We start from the raw sequence: 13,779 nt of genomic DNA on the forward strand, positions 1-13,779 counted from the left end.
GCACGCTGAGCACGCCGATAAACATACAGTGCGACGCAACTCGAGAAATAGTATCGAATGGTCAAAGAATTTTGAAGAAAAAAAAAAGATTGAATCGTCGCGACGGCACATCACAGTCCCCGTAGGCGTCGAAGTCTCTACTATGAAATTATTTTTGAACAGCTCTGATAGCGCCCACGCAACAATGGTTGCTTGTATACTGTCAAATGCTCATATTCTGCGGCCTAAAGCTCATGGCACGGTGCGAAAACGAGCGCGCGGAGAAAGCGAAACAGTGCGCGGACAAGCATGCAGACGCACAGTCGGTCGCTGCGACTCTGCGCGATCGCTGCATTGAGGCTTCATTCTATTACGCTCCATTTAGTTATACAAACACTATAAGAACATATTTCACATAGTTTGCTCTCAGTGTTCACCTACCTTTCACGCAAGAAGCCGGTTCGGCAGACTCCATCGCGGCGACCGTGCGCAGTGGCGTTCACTGTACGTATTCGGTAAAGAGATAGCGACTGTAAACGATTGTGTGCTTTCAGTTTGCCCAAGATTATTATTTAGACAGTAAGAAACTTCTATCGTTTCGAAAGTGCTTACAGAAATGTCCGGGAAAGCTCGCGCGTGGTGTTTTCAGTGAGCGCTTACAGCAAAAGCTATGAGGAGCGCGCCACGTGATCCCTCATACTACGCCAGCCAGGCGCTTCCGATAGAGGGCGACTCCGTAACTCCTCGCCGCCAATATAAGCAGCTGCGCTTGCCTCTGCTAGACACTCACGAGGTGAGATGCCTCCTGGAGACAGAGCTGCTCGTTGGAATGAGAAGCGAAGGTTGCGGCGTGCTACAGAGACTGTTTCTAGGTGGCTTTGCTACGGCGCAGCGACTACGCGCCCCGCATCGTACGCGGTGAGCGTCGAGCAACGCAGCGTTCGGCGCGACAACGAAATGTGCGCCTGAGCCGACGACACCGGCTTTTCTGCGACACGAGCTCCTTAACGCTGTCGCGTTAAAATAAAGGCTAGTATGCTTCGCATCCTGGGCTTAGCCAGTTTTTCTCGTCGTCTTTCTTTCTGGCGATTATGCGAACGCTTCAACGACAATCCGCGCGGCGTGGCGCAACGAAAACAAAAAGCCGCACGCGTCGTTCAAATGCGCGGTCAACCTTCGCGCCGCTCTGGGCTTCGACGCAGGCTTGCGCGCGCCACAGATTACCGTACTAACGCGGCTACTACAGGCATCCGGAGTGAGCAAGTGGCTTCTCTCCGTCAACCCAAACTATTTAGAGTCATATATAGGGCAGTAGGAAAAAAAACTACTTCATCAATAAATTTAGGCGCCCTTACATTCCGGCTCCCGTGGTCGCTTTCGAGGTGTATTTATTGTGTGTGTTATTTACCTCCGAAAGAGTTAGGCCCTTAATCGCGACAGGCTTCATATACGCCCATTCCTTGAGGCTCATAATGCTTCTATATAAATATATAGATTTCAAAATAATATTAAAGTGGTTAATTTTGGGCTATACGGAGGTGTTAATTATCCACTCGTCGCAAGATCCAGAGCACCCGACGCACACGGCGGTTCAACAGCCACAATAACACTTCTAATGAGAGTAATTAATGGAACGTATACGCTACGTCGTCAATGACACACCCGCTTCTATTAATTTCCGTCGAAAGCCAGCACTCAACCGCCAGCGCAATGAGCCGTGCATGCATATGCATTCACTTTTGCAAATTTATCTCCGCCGCCAAGCGTTACGATGAAGGACGCGTTTGCCATTAAATGATCGCGCAAAGACAACAGAGTCGATAATGCACAAGAATGAAGTGGAACAGATTAGTAACGCTTGCAGTTCTTATCATAGTGGTTATATTTTTGTTCTTCAAGCGGGCGCCCGTAAATAAAAGACCGTCTCTCATAGCAGACTATGTTAAAACGCCCGCCACGAGAAGGCTCAACGCCGGTAGGCGTGGCATGACTTTTGACACGAGCCACACTATTTAATTTTAACGGCGATATTGTTCAGCGACCATCTGTCCGTTTGACGGCGGCGTACGATTTCGTAGCGTCGTTTCTCACCGTTCGGTAGTGAACACTCCATCCTGGGCAATGGAAAAATCAGCCGTACTGTAGATATCCGTTTCGGTCAAACAGATAGTGGAGGTAAGGTGCGAGAAACGACCAAGCTTGTAGCATAGAGATCGGGATCGCTTTCGCCGCACGACCACTACTTTTTAACGCGCTTTTTTGCCTCACAGCGAAGCGGAGGTGTCAGCTGATATCCTGCGCGAAGAAGCGCCGACTACGGGCGGCTGAAGTACGAAACACGAGACGACGGCCGAAGGAATGACGCTCGCGGAGATTTCAGCACAATCTCCGTGCGCGAAATTGTACTCACGGCACGGCCATGTCCGGTGTGCAACGGCTACGGTGAGTCTCGAGCGGTCACTAGAACACGCTGCTGGGTCGAGCGACGCGGGCAGACACAGCTACTCCACTCACACAGGCCGCGATCACGCAATGAACTGTTTACAAATTTTCTGCCACCAGGCAACCAGAGGCATAGGCTGCTTCCGCAATCTCGTCTCAAAGCAAAACAAGAAGAAAAATAACAGAAGACGCGAATCTCGACGCTCATTGTTACTTACACCAAATTGTATTGCTGCTTAACGTTATAATAAAGCAAATAATGATTAAGTACCTTTCAAGTTTTTATCAATAATGTAGCAATAAAAAATGTGGCTTCTGTTATGTTTATTTAAAATTTTTACATTTCAAATACTTATAAAAGAATAAGAAATGATGAATCTAAGTCAAGTCAAGCTCCTGTCAAAGCTACCTGTGCGGACAACGTGGTTTCGCGCGACGCGTTTTCTGTCAGTGTTTATAATGAGTATAAACTAAAGGAATGACCTAGACTGCGCTTCATCTTTCTTATCGAATTCGTTCGTTTGCTAACTCATCTGAATGGAAGCGGCGATGGAAGCAGTTGTCGATACGACGGCAACCGTAGCTCCAGAGAACCGAGATGTCGCTTCTCCGGAAGAGGCTGCCTGCCACACCGAGGTGCAATCGCGCGAAGATAGGACGCCTCAACCAGTCAAGATCGAAAGCGGGATGGCTCGGATAAAGCCAGAGTATTAGCTGTTTCATGTATCCCTTTATTGATGTTCTTCAAGGATGTCTTAGGTGTCCGGCAACAGTGTCCCGGCAACCTTTGCCTTGTCTGGACAAGTACAGCCTCCCTGATTTTTAATAATATAGCGCGAGCGTCGACTGAACTGCTTATAACTGCTTATAACGGCGATAAGCGTGCAACAAGGCGAGAGTTCGCGCACGAGCCTTGTTGCCTTGTTGCACTCGCCTTGTTGCACGCTCTTTTTGCACGCTTATCGCCGTTTTAAAGCGCTCACCAGCAGTTCAGTCGACGCTCGCGCTATATTATTAAAAATCAGGGAGGCTGTACAAATGGCTTTGAATGTGTGTTTGCGCGCATTTACTTTGTGTTTTTGTGTGTGAATATTGCATCGACGTTAGTTGTAATTCCACAGGCTGGTTACTGTGTAACCGCCTAACATTTACCGCTGCCTTCCGTGCTCGAGGTTTCTTGAGATGTCTGCTTCTAGCTGTGGCCACTAGAATCTTTCACTGCAGTCTTGCAGATAGCACCGACGTCTTGGCGGCCACCATACTAGTGAGTCAGTAGCACAACGGAAAGCTGCGCTTGAGTCTGCCCTCTAGTCCTTGGTAGCACACTGTATACTGTATGGTTAATGAGCATAACGTCAGCGATGTCTCGCGCAAGCGTGTTGCTGATATAAACTGTGCAGGGTATTTTCGGCGCGTAAGTGTAGGCTGCGCACTTGCATACTCAAAATTCAACGGCGCAAAACTGCAGTCACTCAAGCTTTGCTCAAAATGCTGAAGCGACATGGTTGCTCGAGGCAAGTATCATCTCTTCGTGACGCAGATTCGTGAAGCAGAGCCAACCGCGGCACGTGGAGACGGCGTTCGTGGCGCCCTCTGACCGCACGCGCGCGGCGGCGGCGGACGGTGACGGGCAGCCGCCACCGCGCAAGAAGCTGCGCGGCCAAAACCACAGCCGGCCCCACCACCGGCCGCAGCCGCAGTCGGCCAAGCTTTGCTTCAAGCATTTGGCCAAGGAGGGCTCCTGCCTGCACGGGGAGCAGTGCCGATACAGCCACGACCTGCAAGTGGGTGCAGCTGTGATCTCTGAAAGCTGGATATTTCTTTTCGTAGATTCGTTATTACTTATTCTGCAGTTTCAGAAACCTGTGGGAGAAATGGACAGTGTACTATTGTGCCGCACCGTCCCCGATGACTCTGCCAGGCTCGGAAGACGAGCATTTCCCTCTATGCTCGTAAACGCGCTGTCGCAAAACCCGCCAACAACGAATCCAATCCAGATTAAAGCATAGCACGGGCTGGTGTTTCTGGCCCGGGCCCAGCCTTAGCCCCGGAAGTACCACGCATTGGCCTGTCTGAGGTGGGACGGTGATATTAAACCTGGCCCGTACATGGCCCAGGTCCAGAACATTCCGCCCCAACACAGCCTGGCCCGGTTCTGTTCGACCCATTAGCCATTGAGCCTATACAAAGCTAGGTGGGTGGAGTTGTCAGTTATTGTGAAGGTACTGTCATGTGATCAGTGGGCGCCGGGTGGTCTTCAAGCTGCATAAAGCAGCTTTATGGCCCGGCTCCCCTCTTGCTGCCTACGTTAACTGTGAGAGAAATAAACATTTCATTCTATTTCATTGCTAGCCACGTGTGCACAGGTGATTATTAAAATATTTGGTATGAACACACACATATACAATGGGCAGTTAGTAAAAATAGGGAGGGATCAAGCTGGCAATAGCCACCGGGAGTAGCACAGGGCCTACTACATTTAGGGAAGAAGATATAGAAAAGTGCATCAGTTGGTCACCATGCTCGTGCTTAAAGTGTGTTATGAACAGCTGTACTACATTTTTGAAATAGTTGTGTGGCAGTAAACTATAGTGAAGGCATAGTTGAACATTCCCGTGCACACCGCCAGCCATTTCATCTCACCTTGGAATCTCGGAAATCATTGGGATGTACAATGATGGCACTCGAGCCAATAATTTTATTGCAAAGGTAGATTTAAATACCATCTTTTGGTCACGCAGACTACGCCAACGGATTGGGGCATATAATGCTTTTGCAATAATATGCTGGTCTGTTGGCTTTCAGGAATGCCATAATACACGGCCAGTAGAAGATTCTTTCACTAAACAGAAACTGGTGGTCTGTAAGGCTAACACTCGCTTGCAGTCATATTTTCACGCATAACATGCCATTTATTATCGCTCTGCTCAGCTTCATTATGATGCCATCAGCTTTTCAGTTAACAATTTAGGCATCCTTGTTTCGCAGTATATGCAAATTTGGACTCTGCCTACTTTTGTTTCAGTACAGTGCATGTACAATGTAGACAGATTTCCGTCAGATTGGAATATGATCTTGTTTGTTCACGTAAATTCACAGAGACTTCCTAGTGCTAGAAAAACTTATACAAGGCTGCAAATATGAGGGTTGAGCCACTTAATATGTGCAAACAGCATTCAAAAGAAAAATTCACTGAGGAAAAAAAATTTTCTGTTTTGTTTCTCACATCCCTCTTGCCATGGTTAAGAAATTTTGAAGCGTCCATGTAGGTTTAAAGTATTTATCTAAGAACAATGGACACTTGAAGTCTAAACGAATTAGTTTGACTAATTGTGCGATAAACTATGGCAGAATATTCAACTCACTTAAATAAATAATGAAGAAAGATAATGGAAACCATTGGCGATTTGCACTGTGCCTTAGCAAAAAAAAATTGTTAATGAACTTTCCAGAATTTATTTGCTAGCACTTCATTTTAATACTCAAAGAACTTGTTGAAGTTTATTAAATTTTTGTTTTTTTTATTAAATCATCGCATACAGGCAGTGCAAAGCGGCACATCAGTGACCGCTATCGTAAAATTACATATTTTTGGGCAGCAACAAAAAGATGTGCAGATCCCACGCACTGTGGGAATCGATGTGAGTGAAGCTTTCTGTGCTGTTTGCTTTGATGGGTGATAATGAGCAGTGATGTTGACAGTGAATGCCTAATTTCTAAACGTTTAGTCCAATAAAAGAATGGTGAGTTGATGTTAAATGCTACCTTGCGTGCACCGCTGCTGTCTGTCTACGTAGTACAGTTATGATGTGCGCAGAGTGGACATATGTGGTTTTGTACACCATGGTCGGCGAAATGAAGGAGCGTACGATGATGTGCCAAGACGAGTGGTTACGCTGCATTGATGCCACATGCACGTACCCAGTGGAGAGACAGAAGAGAAGCAGGCGGAAGGGTGCATGCGAAAGTTTGGAGGGAGACAGCGAGCGTGACAGACATGGCAGGACAGTGGAGATGGTGTCCAGGATGTGAGAGTTGCGGCCTGCGGAGTTCCTGGCCAAAGGTGGCCGCAGGCTCCCACCGGGAGCGCATCATCAAGCTCCTTCGCACATACCGCGGTTGAAAAAGTCGCAAGGGCATCCAACCCGGGCACAGGCAGCATCTCTATTGCCGTGCCCGAGCTCCAGCCCTAAGCTCTGGTTGGTAAATGCCGAAAGTGTATCTGACCGTTGCCTCCTCCACATCCAAGCCTGATGCTCTACAGCACCCTGGACAGCCACCGCTTCATCGGCTCTGCACCAGCGTCAAACCTCGCCGTGAGCATCTCCACAAGACCCTCATTGTTTCCCGCATCTCTACCATTAGTTAATGACATTCCTTCATTATTGCTGGGAAGAAGACGAAGTGGTTGTTGTACACATCACTGTTTTGGTCTCTCTAGAGTATTATAGGTTTTCACCGGCTTGTGCTGGTAGGCATCACTCCCTTTTTCGGTGATGGAAGTGGAATCAGTTGAGCACATTTCAGACCTGCCAGTGTCTGGGGGAGCTGCTCCAAGGAAAAGGAACTGCCCTTGGAGTGAAGCTGACAGTGATGACACCGAGCTGTGCTCTCCCTTGAGTGACGCCACTTCAGATGATGAACGCTTCAAGGTCTACACACGCCGGAAAGCGAAAAAATTCGATGTCAGCGGGTGCTCCACAACAAGTAAGTTGGCTGTGACTCCAGTGCCGAGAGCTCTGGCACATGCAATTCTCTTTGTCCCCGAGACGGCTACGTACAATCTCAACCAACTCAATAGACAGGCCAAGTTTTCCAGGCGAGATGAAAAGCATCAGGATTAATAACTGCAAGAATGTCCTCGCTATCGATGTTACCACCCAAAGTGCCTTGGATCCGTTGATGAAAATTGCACAGCTAGGTGACATCAAAGGGCTCTGCCACATTCCACAGAACTTGGAAACTACTGCAGGCATGGTTTACAACATCGATGTCTCAATCTGCGACAGTGTTCTGCTATTTTGATCAAAACAACGGTAAACACCATTGTCATAATACAAACTCGTTGTATTGGCAAATCAACTTGCGTGAAGCTCCTCTTCAAAGGTGATTGCCTACCATTGCATGTGAATGTCGGTAATTTTCGCCATACATGACAACATTTTGTCCGCAGGCCCCTTCAGTGTCGAAATTGTCAAAGAATTGGTGAGTGCTGTCTCTATGAAGCTAGGCATATTCCCACGGTGTTCCAAGTCACATAGCTCTGACACTTGTCGTGCAAAGAACTTCAAGTGCTTCAACTGCAAGGGTGTACATGATGCGACTTCGAAAGATTGCCCATTCCAGAAAAATTAACGGAGGATCTTAAGGCAGATGATTAGAGACCACTCGTCACATAAATAAGCTGCAACTAAAAGGAGACGCTGACGTTCCCAGCATCGCAATTAAAAAAAAAAAGCATGCTGATATTTCTAAGGAAGTGCACAATCTGGCAAAGGCTGGTTGTCAACTGCTGACGTCATGCATTACCAGTGCAGGTGAGAGAGGGACGCCCGCCATCACTGACTCCAGTGAAGCATGGCCACCTCTACCGAAGACGCGCTAGCTCGCAGAACCACGAGACGCGACTCGTCCACCATCTGTGAACGATCCTACAGCAGGCCCTGCAGTATTCCGTGCAGAAGGCCAGGACTTGTAAGTGCTCGCCATGCTGAGGTCATTTATGAATATTACTATGTGTGCATTACTGACGAACTTAAGCACCCCAAAGGCTCAGGTACTGCAGGTACTGCAGTACTAGACGCAATAAACTGCAGGTACTAGACGCAATAAATCCAGTACTTGCAAGTTTTGAATAGCATCATGGCTTCACCGCTGTCGTTCTGTAAAGATGTCAAGGAAGCATCACTTTTGTAGTGGAATGTGCGAGGCCTCAGATCAAGAATTTCGGATCTTCGACCTTTTATTTTCTCAAACAAATTTCCCATCATCGTCGTCTGTGAACTGAACCTTCAAACTACAATCCAGCTGTCCGGCTATCTTTCTCATCCATGACATTTAGTGCCCTGAGCAAAGTCGTTTATGTTCAGTGTTAACACCTTGCGTGCTACATTGCGTGTTACAGCAGTTCTACCTCACAATGATGACTAATATGTGTGTTTAACTGTGAGAACAAGGAAACTTACATTCACTCTTCTTGCTGCGTATATTTCTCCAACCATTTGTTTTGATATGCCACGACTGGGTGCCTTGTTATCCACAACACCTGTCCCTTGTAGTCTTAGTGGAGATTTGAGCACACACTACCCACTCTGCGGGAGCTTGAAGATGTGAGCTTGAATATGTACTCCAAGGGAAGAAAAAGAAAACTAGTAGCCTTTGCCTCAGACCAAGAGCTTTGTTTTGTCAATGACAGCAGCCTGACATACTTACGGGGACTGACCTATAGCAGTTGTCTGGACCTGACTTTGGTCTCTCAGTGTCATTGAAGCAATGTAAAGTGGCTCTCAGACATAGAAGCCCTCATGGAAGTGATTGAGTTCCTACCTATCTGAACATCAAGGGAGTGGCCAAGTCTCTATCTACTGCCCTCCGTTAATCCACATACCATAGTACCATGGCCATATTTGACTAAAACAACTCACCAGAGTAATAAGAATCATGACGACAGCATCACTGGGCAGTGTCTCTCTAACACGGATAACATGTTAACACCAAATACCAAGATTTTTCTTCCATGTAAAATCTAATCTCTCTCATAGCTAAATACTAAGGGAATGTTAAGTGTTTAGCAAAGCATCATACACAACTTTGCATGTTGAATTTGCAGGTATTCGTACGCAAAATTTATGGACAGACACGACACAGATATGCATTGCAAAACCAGTAGACCCCTTCACTGCTACAGAGCTTGTGATAGCCAAGCCACAGATTTTCTTGTTTCACGCACTTTTGAAGAAAGAACTGTGGTTCAGGCATGGCAGCAGAAAGAAGCCGAATATCCTGCAATAAGTACGGCTCGAGCCACCCATACCCCAAGCATGCACGAAGGGAAGGAGCGCGTGCGGCAGCCGAGCGCAGCTGCAGCAAGGTGCGTCCTGGCCGTGACGTCACTCGTGAGAGAGTGCCACTCCAAATTCTCATCTCTAATAGCAACATACGTTGCAGTCGAAGCTCTAAGCATTCGACATGTTGCAAGGACACACTTTCATCATCTTGCTTGCCTGCGAACAACTAGGCCGCATATGAGTTTCAGCTGTCTCGTGACCACTCACAGAGCACTGCTACCATCGAATTGCATCCCAGCAGCATGGCCTTTGTTATCACTGCGGTCTCTGCATTCGCTTTGAGTGTGCCTTACCATTACCATTCCAGGCATAAGGAAGGCACAAATGACGACAGCAGCATTGAAGCAGGCAGCATTATTGCTATTACATGAGGTCTGCAGTGACCGCTTACATGTTTAAACCGGTGGGTTGGTCATGCACTCCAGTTCTGCAGCTGCAGTATTTGTCCCAGCAAAATATAGAGTGGTGAAATTCAGGATATCGCACCTGAAATCAACAACGGCTGTCGAACTTGCAGCTCTGCATGCAGCTATTCAATTTATTGATCAGGAAACACCCCAAAAAATGGTCCATCTTCTGTGATACCCTCCAGAGTTTGCTCTCTGCGTTACGCCATGGACCCCACTAACAACTTGTCGCGGACACACGTGAAATTTACCATCGGGCAGTTGAGAAAGGACGTGACATTGTATTCCGATGGTTGCCAATTCATTGTGGTATCCTTGGAGACGAGCAAGCAGACGCTCAACCTTCACATACCAGTGCCGATTGCATCCCTATCCCGCTGTCAAGAACAGACGCAGCGAGAAATGTTCACCAACTGGAATTCGACAGACTTTAAACACCAACGCCTTTACTCCCTGGATCCTGATCTGAAGCTCCGCCTTTCACATGGCTGACCACAGTGGGAGGTAACTCTCATCTGTCGCCTATGGCTTGGAGTAGCTTTTACCGGTGCATACTCTTACCTCATCGGAATGGCCACAAGTCCAGATTGTGAAGTTTGCAGGTTCAAAGAGACGATACTGCACCTTCCATGTGATTGTCGTCGTTTCGATGCACAAAGTCCCAAGCACCACACTCGGCAGGATTGACGACCACCCCTTTACAGAAGGCAGAATTATTGGACCCTGGTCCCAGCCGACGTCAGCACGAACTCCTTTAAAAGTGCTAGAGTGCTTTTTAAAGGAAACGGGCCTCATTGAAAAACTATATAATGTGTGAACTGATGTGTTTTTTTTTTCCTCTATTTTTATCTTCTGTTGTTTTCTTATTATTTCAGCCGCTTAGCCCATCCCCCTGTGCCGGAAACTTTATCTGGTTAACTTCTCTGCCTTTAACCTCTTGTTTTCCTTCCTTTTTCCTTCATTACCGTTAGAGCGATTTTTGAACATTAATGTTAATGCCTAGTTTGGTTTCTATACCTTGTATTCAGCTGTCCTGTATATATAATTTTTGTGTTTCCTGTGCATCTAAACAAATAGCCTCGTCATTTATATTGATTTTTCATTCTCTTCCTTAAAAGCATTTCAAACACGAACTGCATAGCTTCGTGACATACACACAGGGAGACGTGCTTGCTCGAGGCTTTGTTACGTGCCATTGTCCATAATCTGTGAGAGAGTTAAGCATTATCATTGCTTCACATGGCACATCGCATCGTAGCCGAATTGTTGATCTTTAATTTAATTTGAGGGGCTGTATGTGCCCAAACGACAATCTTATTATAAAGTAGGCTGTGGTGACAGACTCCAGGTTAATTTTGACACCCTGGTGTTCTTTAACGTGCCTTAGGTCTAAGTGCACTAGCTCTTTTGTATTTCGCTCCTGTTGAAATGCGGCTGCCGTGGTCTAGGTCGAACCTGTGACCTCGAGCAATGCCATAGCTGCAAAGCTACCACACTGGGCGCAGAAGTGTTGATCTGAGGAGCGATAGCCTGATTTGACATGCGCGGATTGTCACCTAGACCCAACGGTGCTTTAATGTGGCTTTGCGTCTGCATGCCCTACGTCACTTGTCTGCTGGACAAATTCACATGGTATTTATTTTTCAGAAATAGCAGCAATGTACCCTACCGTACCTTCAGTTTACCCGGAACCACCATAGTGTCTATAATATTAGCATTTCCCTGCCTTCTCATGTCACCTTTTCCATCTCTGGCACTCCAGCCCTCCCCCTTTCTCCTCCGAATTGGAACTGTGAGTGAAAAGTTCCACATCATCAGTTCTACCTGTTCTATACTTCCTCTCTACCATTCTATCTAGCTTCCCTGTGAACTTGCACGTTGGTAGAAAAGTAAGCACTGCAGTTTCTGCAATGCTTTTGTGGGGGGAGGGGGGTAGTCACGGATAATTACAGCTGTCAAGAGGCTAATGTGGCGACATCCGAGCAGCTGCAGAGGGCATTGTGCACATTCGAAGTAGTGCAGAAGTCTAAATGGGTTTCTTGCATTGCCTTTGCTCTCTGCTACACACCTTCCATATAGTATATGCACGGTCTGATTCACCCCCTCATGCAGCATGCAAGACAGCCACAGCAGCAGCAGCAGCAGCAGCAGCAGTGGGAAACTCGAAGGAAGGGGCAAAGAAAACTTCTTTAATATTGTCACGTGGTAGTGACGGTGAAGAAAGAACACAGTAGCAGTACTGTGAAAGACAAAACTAGCTTTTATTGGGCGAACCTGTGCCCACAAAACAGGCTACACTTAAAGCACAACGATAGCGGCGAACACAGTCGGCGATCGTCGAAAATCTGATCAGCGGGTCAAGCGCGTCGGCTTTTATAGATTAGTCGTCGAATGTTCCAGATTAACTGATGGGACCCGCGTGTATTCCACAAAGTTCTACACCATTCGTGTCACGCGATGAAATCTGATAACACAAGGTTCGGCGACAACAGACACGCGGATAGAAGCGTCGATAACTTTCCAGAAACGTCGGATACATGCAGGCGCGTCCCTCGCTCTGCGATTACAGTTATTAAGCGGCGAAACATGGTTGCCCGATAAAGATAAGTACACCTGTCATTACCCCCCTCTTAAAAAGCATCGACCCGATGCTGCAAACAAACGAAAGTAACAAAGAAAAGCACTCGTAGCAAAGAAAACAACAAACTGAGGAAGTTCATCAGCGTCCGTAAAATGGTTTAAGGCGCACCACGTGGACCACTTCAGATCGTGCGCGGCGCCGCTGTGAGTGCGAAATGCCGTCAGGCACGACCTCATAGTCTAGTGCGCCAGTACGTCGGATGACCTTGTAGGGTCCGAAATAGCGTCGCAGCAGCTTCTCACTGAGTCCTCGCCGGCGTATCGGGGTCCATACCCAAACACGGTCGCCGGGCTGGTACTCGACGAAGCGTCGTCGGAGGTTGTAGTGTCGGCTGTCGGTACGCTGCTGGGTCTTGATCCGTATGCCGGCGAGCTGTCGGGCTTCGGCGCGCTGGAGATAGGTAGCGACGTCAAGATTCTCCTCGTCAGTGACGTGCGGCAGCATGGCGTCGAGCGTCGTCGTCGGGTTGCTGCCGTAAACCAACTTGAATGGCGTGATCTGTGTTGTTTCTTGCACCGCCGTGTTGTAGGCGAAGGCGACATACGGCAGGACCGCGTCCCACGTCTTGTGCTCGACGTCGACGTACATTGCTAGCATGTCGGCGAGGGTCTTGTTCAGGCGCTCCGTGAGACCATTCGTCTGCGGATGGTAGGCAGTTGTCCTCCTGTGGCTAGTCTGACTGTATTTCAGAATGGCTTGGGTGAGCTCCGCTCTAAAGGCCGTTCCTCTGTCGGTGATGAGGACTTCTGGGGCGCCATGTCGAAGCAGGATGTTTTCGACAAAAAATTTCGCCACTTCGGCTGCGCTACCTTTCGGCAGTGCTTTAGTTTCAGCGAAGCAGGTGAGGTAGTCTGTCGCCACGACGATCCACTTATTTCCGGTTGTTGACGTCGGAAAGGGTCCCAGCAAGTCCATCCCGATCTGCTGGAATGGTCGGCAAGGAGGCTCGATTGGCTGTAGTAATCCGGCTGGCCTTGTCGGCGGTGTCTTAGTCCCTGACAGTCTCGGCATGTTCTGACATAATGGGCGACGTCGGCGGTCAGGCGCGGCCAATAATACTTTTGTTGTATCCTCAAGAGTGTCCGGGAAAAACCGAGGTGTCCAGCGGTCGGATCGTCATGTAGGGCGTGCAATACTTCTGGACTAAGTCCTGACGGGACAACAAGAAGGTAGTTGGCGCGGACTGGTGAAAAGTTCTTCTTCACGAGGAGATTGTTTTGAAGCGTGAAGGAAGATAGTCCGC

General features: G+C 47.9%; 2 protein-coding genes across 4 annotated transcripts in view; one reads left to right on the top strand and one right to left on the bottom strand.

Annotated features, from left to right (window-relative positions):
• LOC135912715 (glycerol kinase 5) overlaps positions 1–2,608 on the bottom strand; it is a 200,486-nt gene extending 197,878 nt beyond the window's left edge. Inside the window, exon 1 of the mRNA XM_065445237.1 lies at positions 2,390–2,608. Within this exon, the coding sequence (XP_065301309.1) occupies positions 2,390–2,400 (11 nt within the window). The 5' untranslated portion in view covers positions 2,401–2,608. The remainder of the gene's footprint in view (positions 1–2,389) is intronic.
• A 214-nt stretch (positions 2,609–2,822) lies between these two features.
• Positions 2,823–13,779, top strand: part of Dus3 (Dihydrouridine synthase 3) — an 84,865-nt gene continuing 73,908 nt past the window's right edge. The window contains exons 1-3 of one of the 3 annotated variants that reach the window (XM_065445266.1): positions 3,488–3,685; positions 3,962–4,205; positions 7,954–8,115. In XM_065445266.1, coding sequence (XP_065301338.1) covers positions 7,999–8,115 — 117 coding nt within the window. In that variant the 5' untranslated portion in view covers positions 3,488–3,685; positions 3,962–4,205; positions 7,954–7,998. Of the gene's footprint in view, positions 3,129–3,487; positions 3,686–3,961; positions 4,206–7,953; positions 8,116–13,779 lie in introns of those variants that run through there. The other 2 variants (XM_065445274.1, XM_065445257.1) reach the window with 2 other exon arrangements.

This window comes from Dermacentor albipictus, chromosome 1 (genome assembly GCF_038994185.2).
Source record: "Dermacentor albipictus isolate Rhodes 1998 colony chromosome 1, USDA_Dalb.pri_finalv2, whole genome shotgun sequence".
Classification (NCBI taxonomy): domain Eukaryota; kingdom Metazoa; phylum Arthropoda; class Arachnida; order Ixodida; family Ixodidae; genus Dermacentor; species Dermacentor albipictus.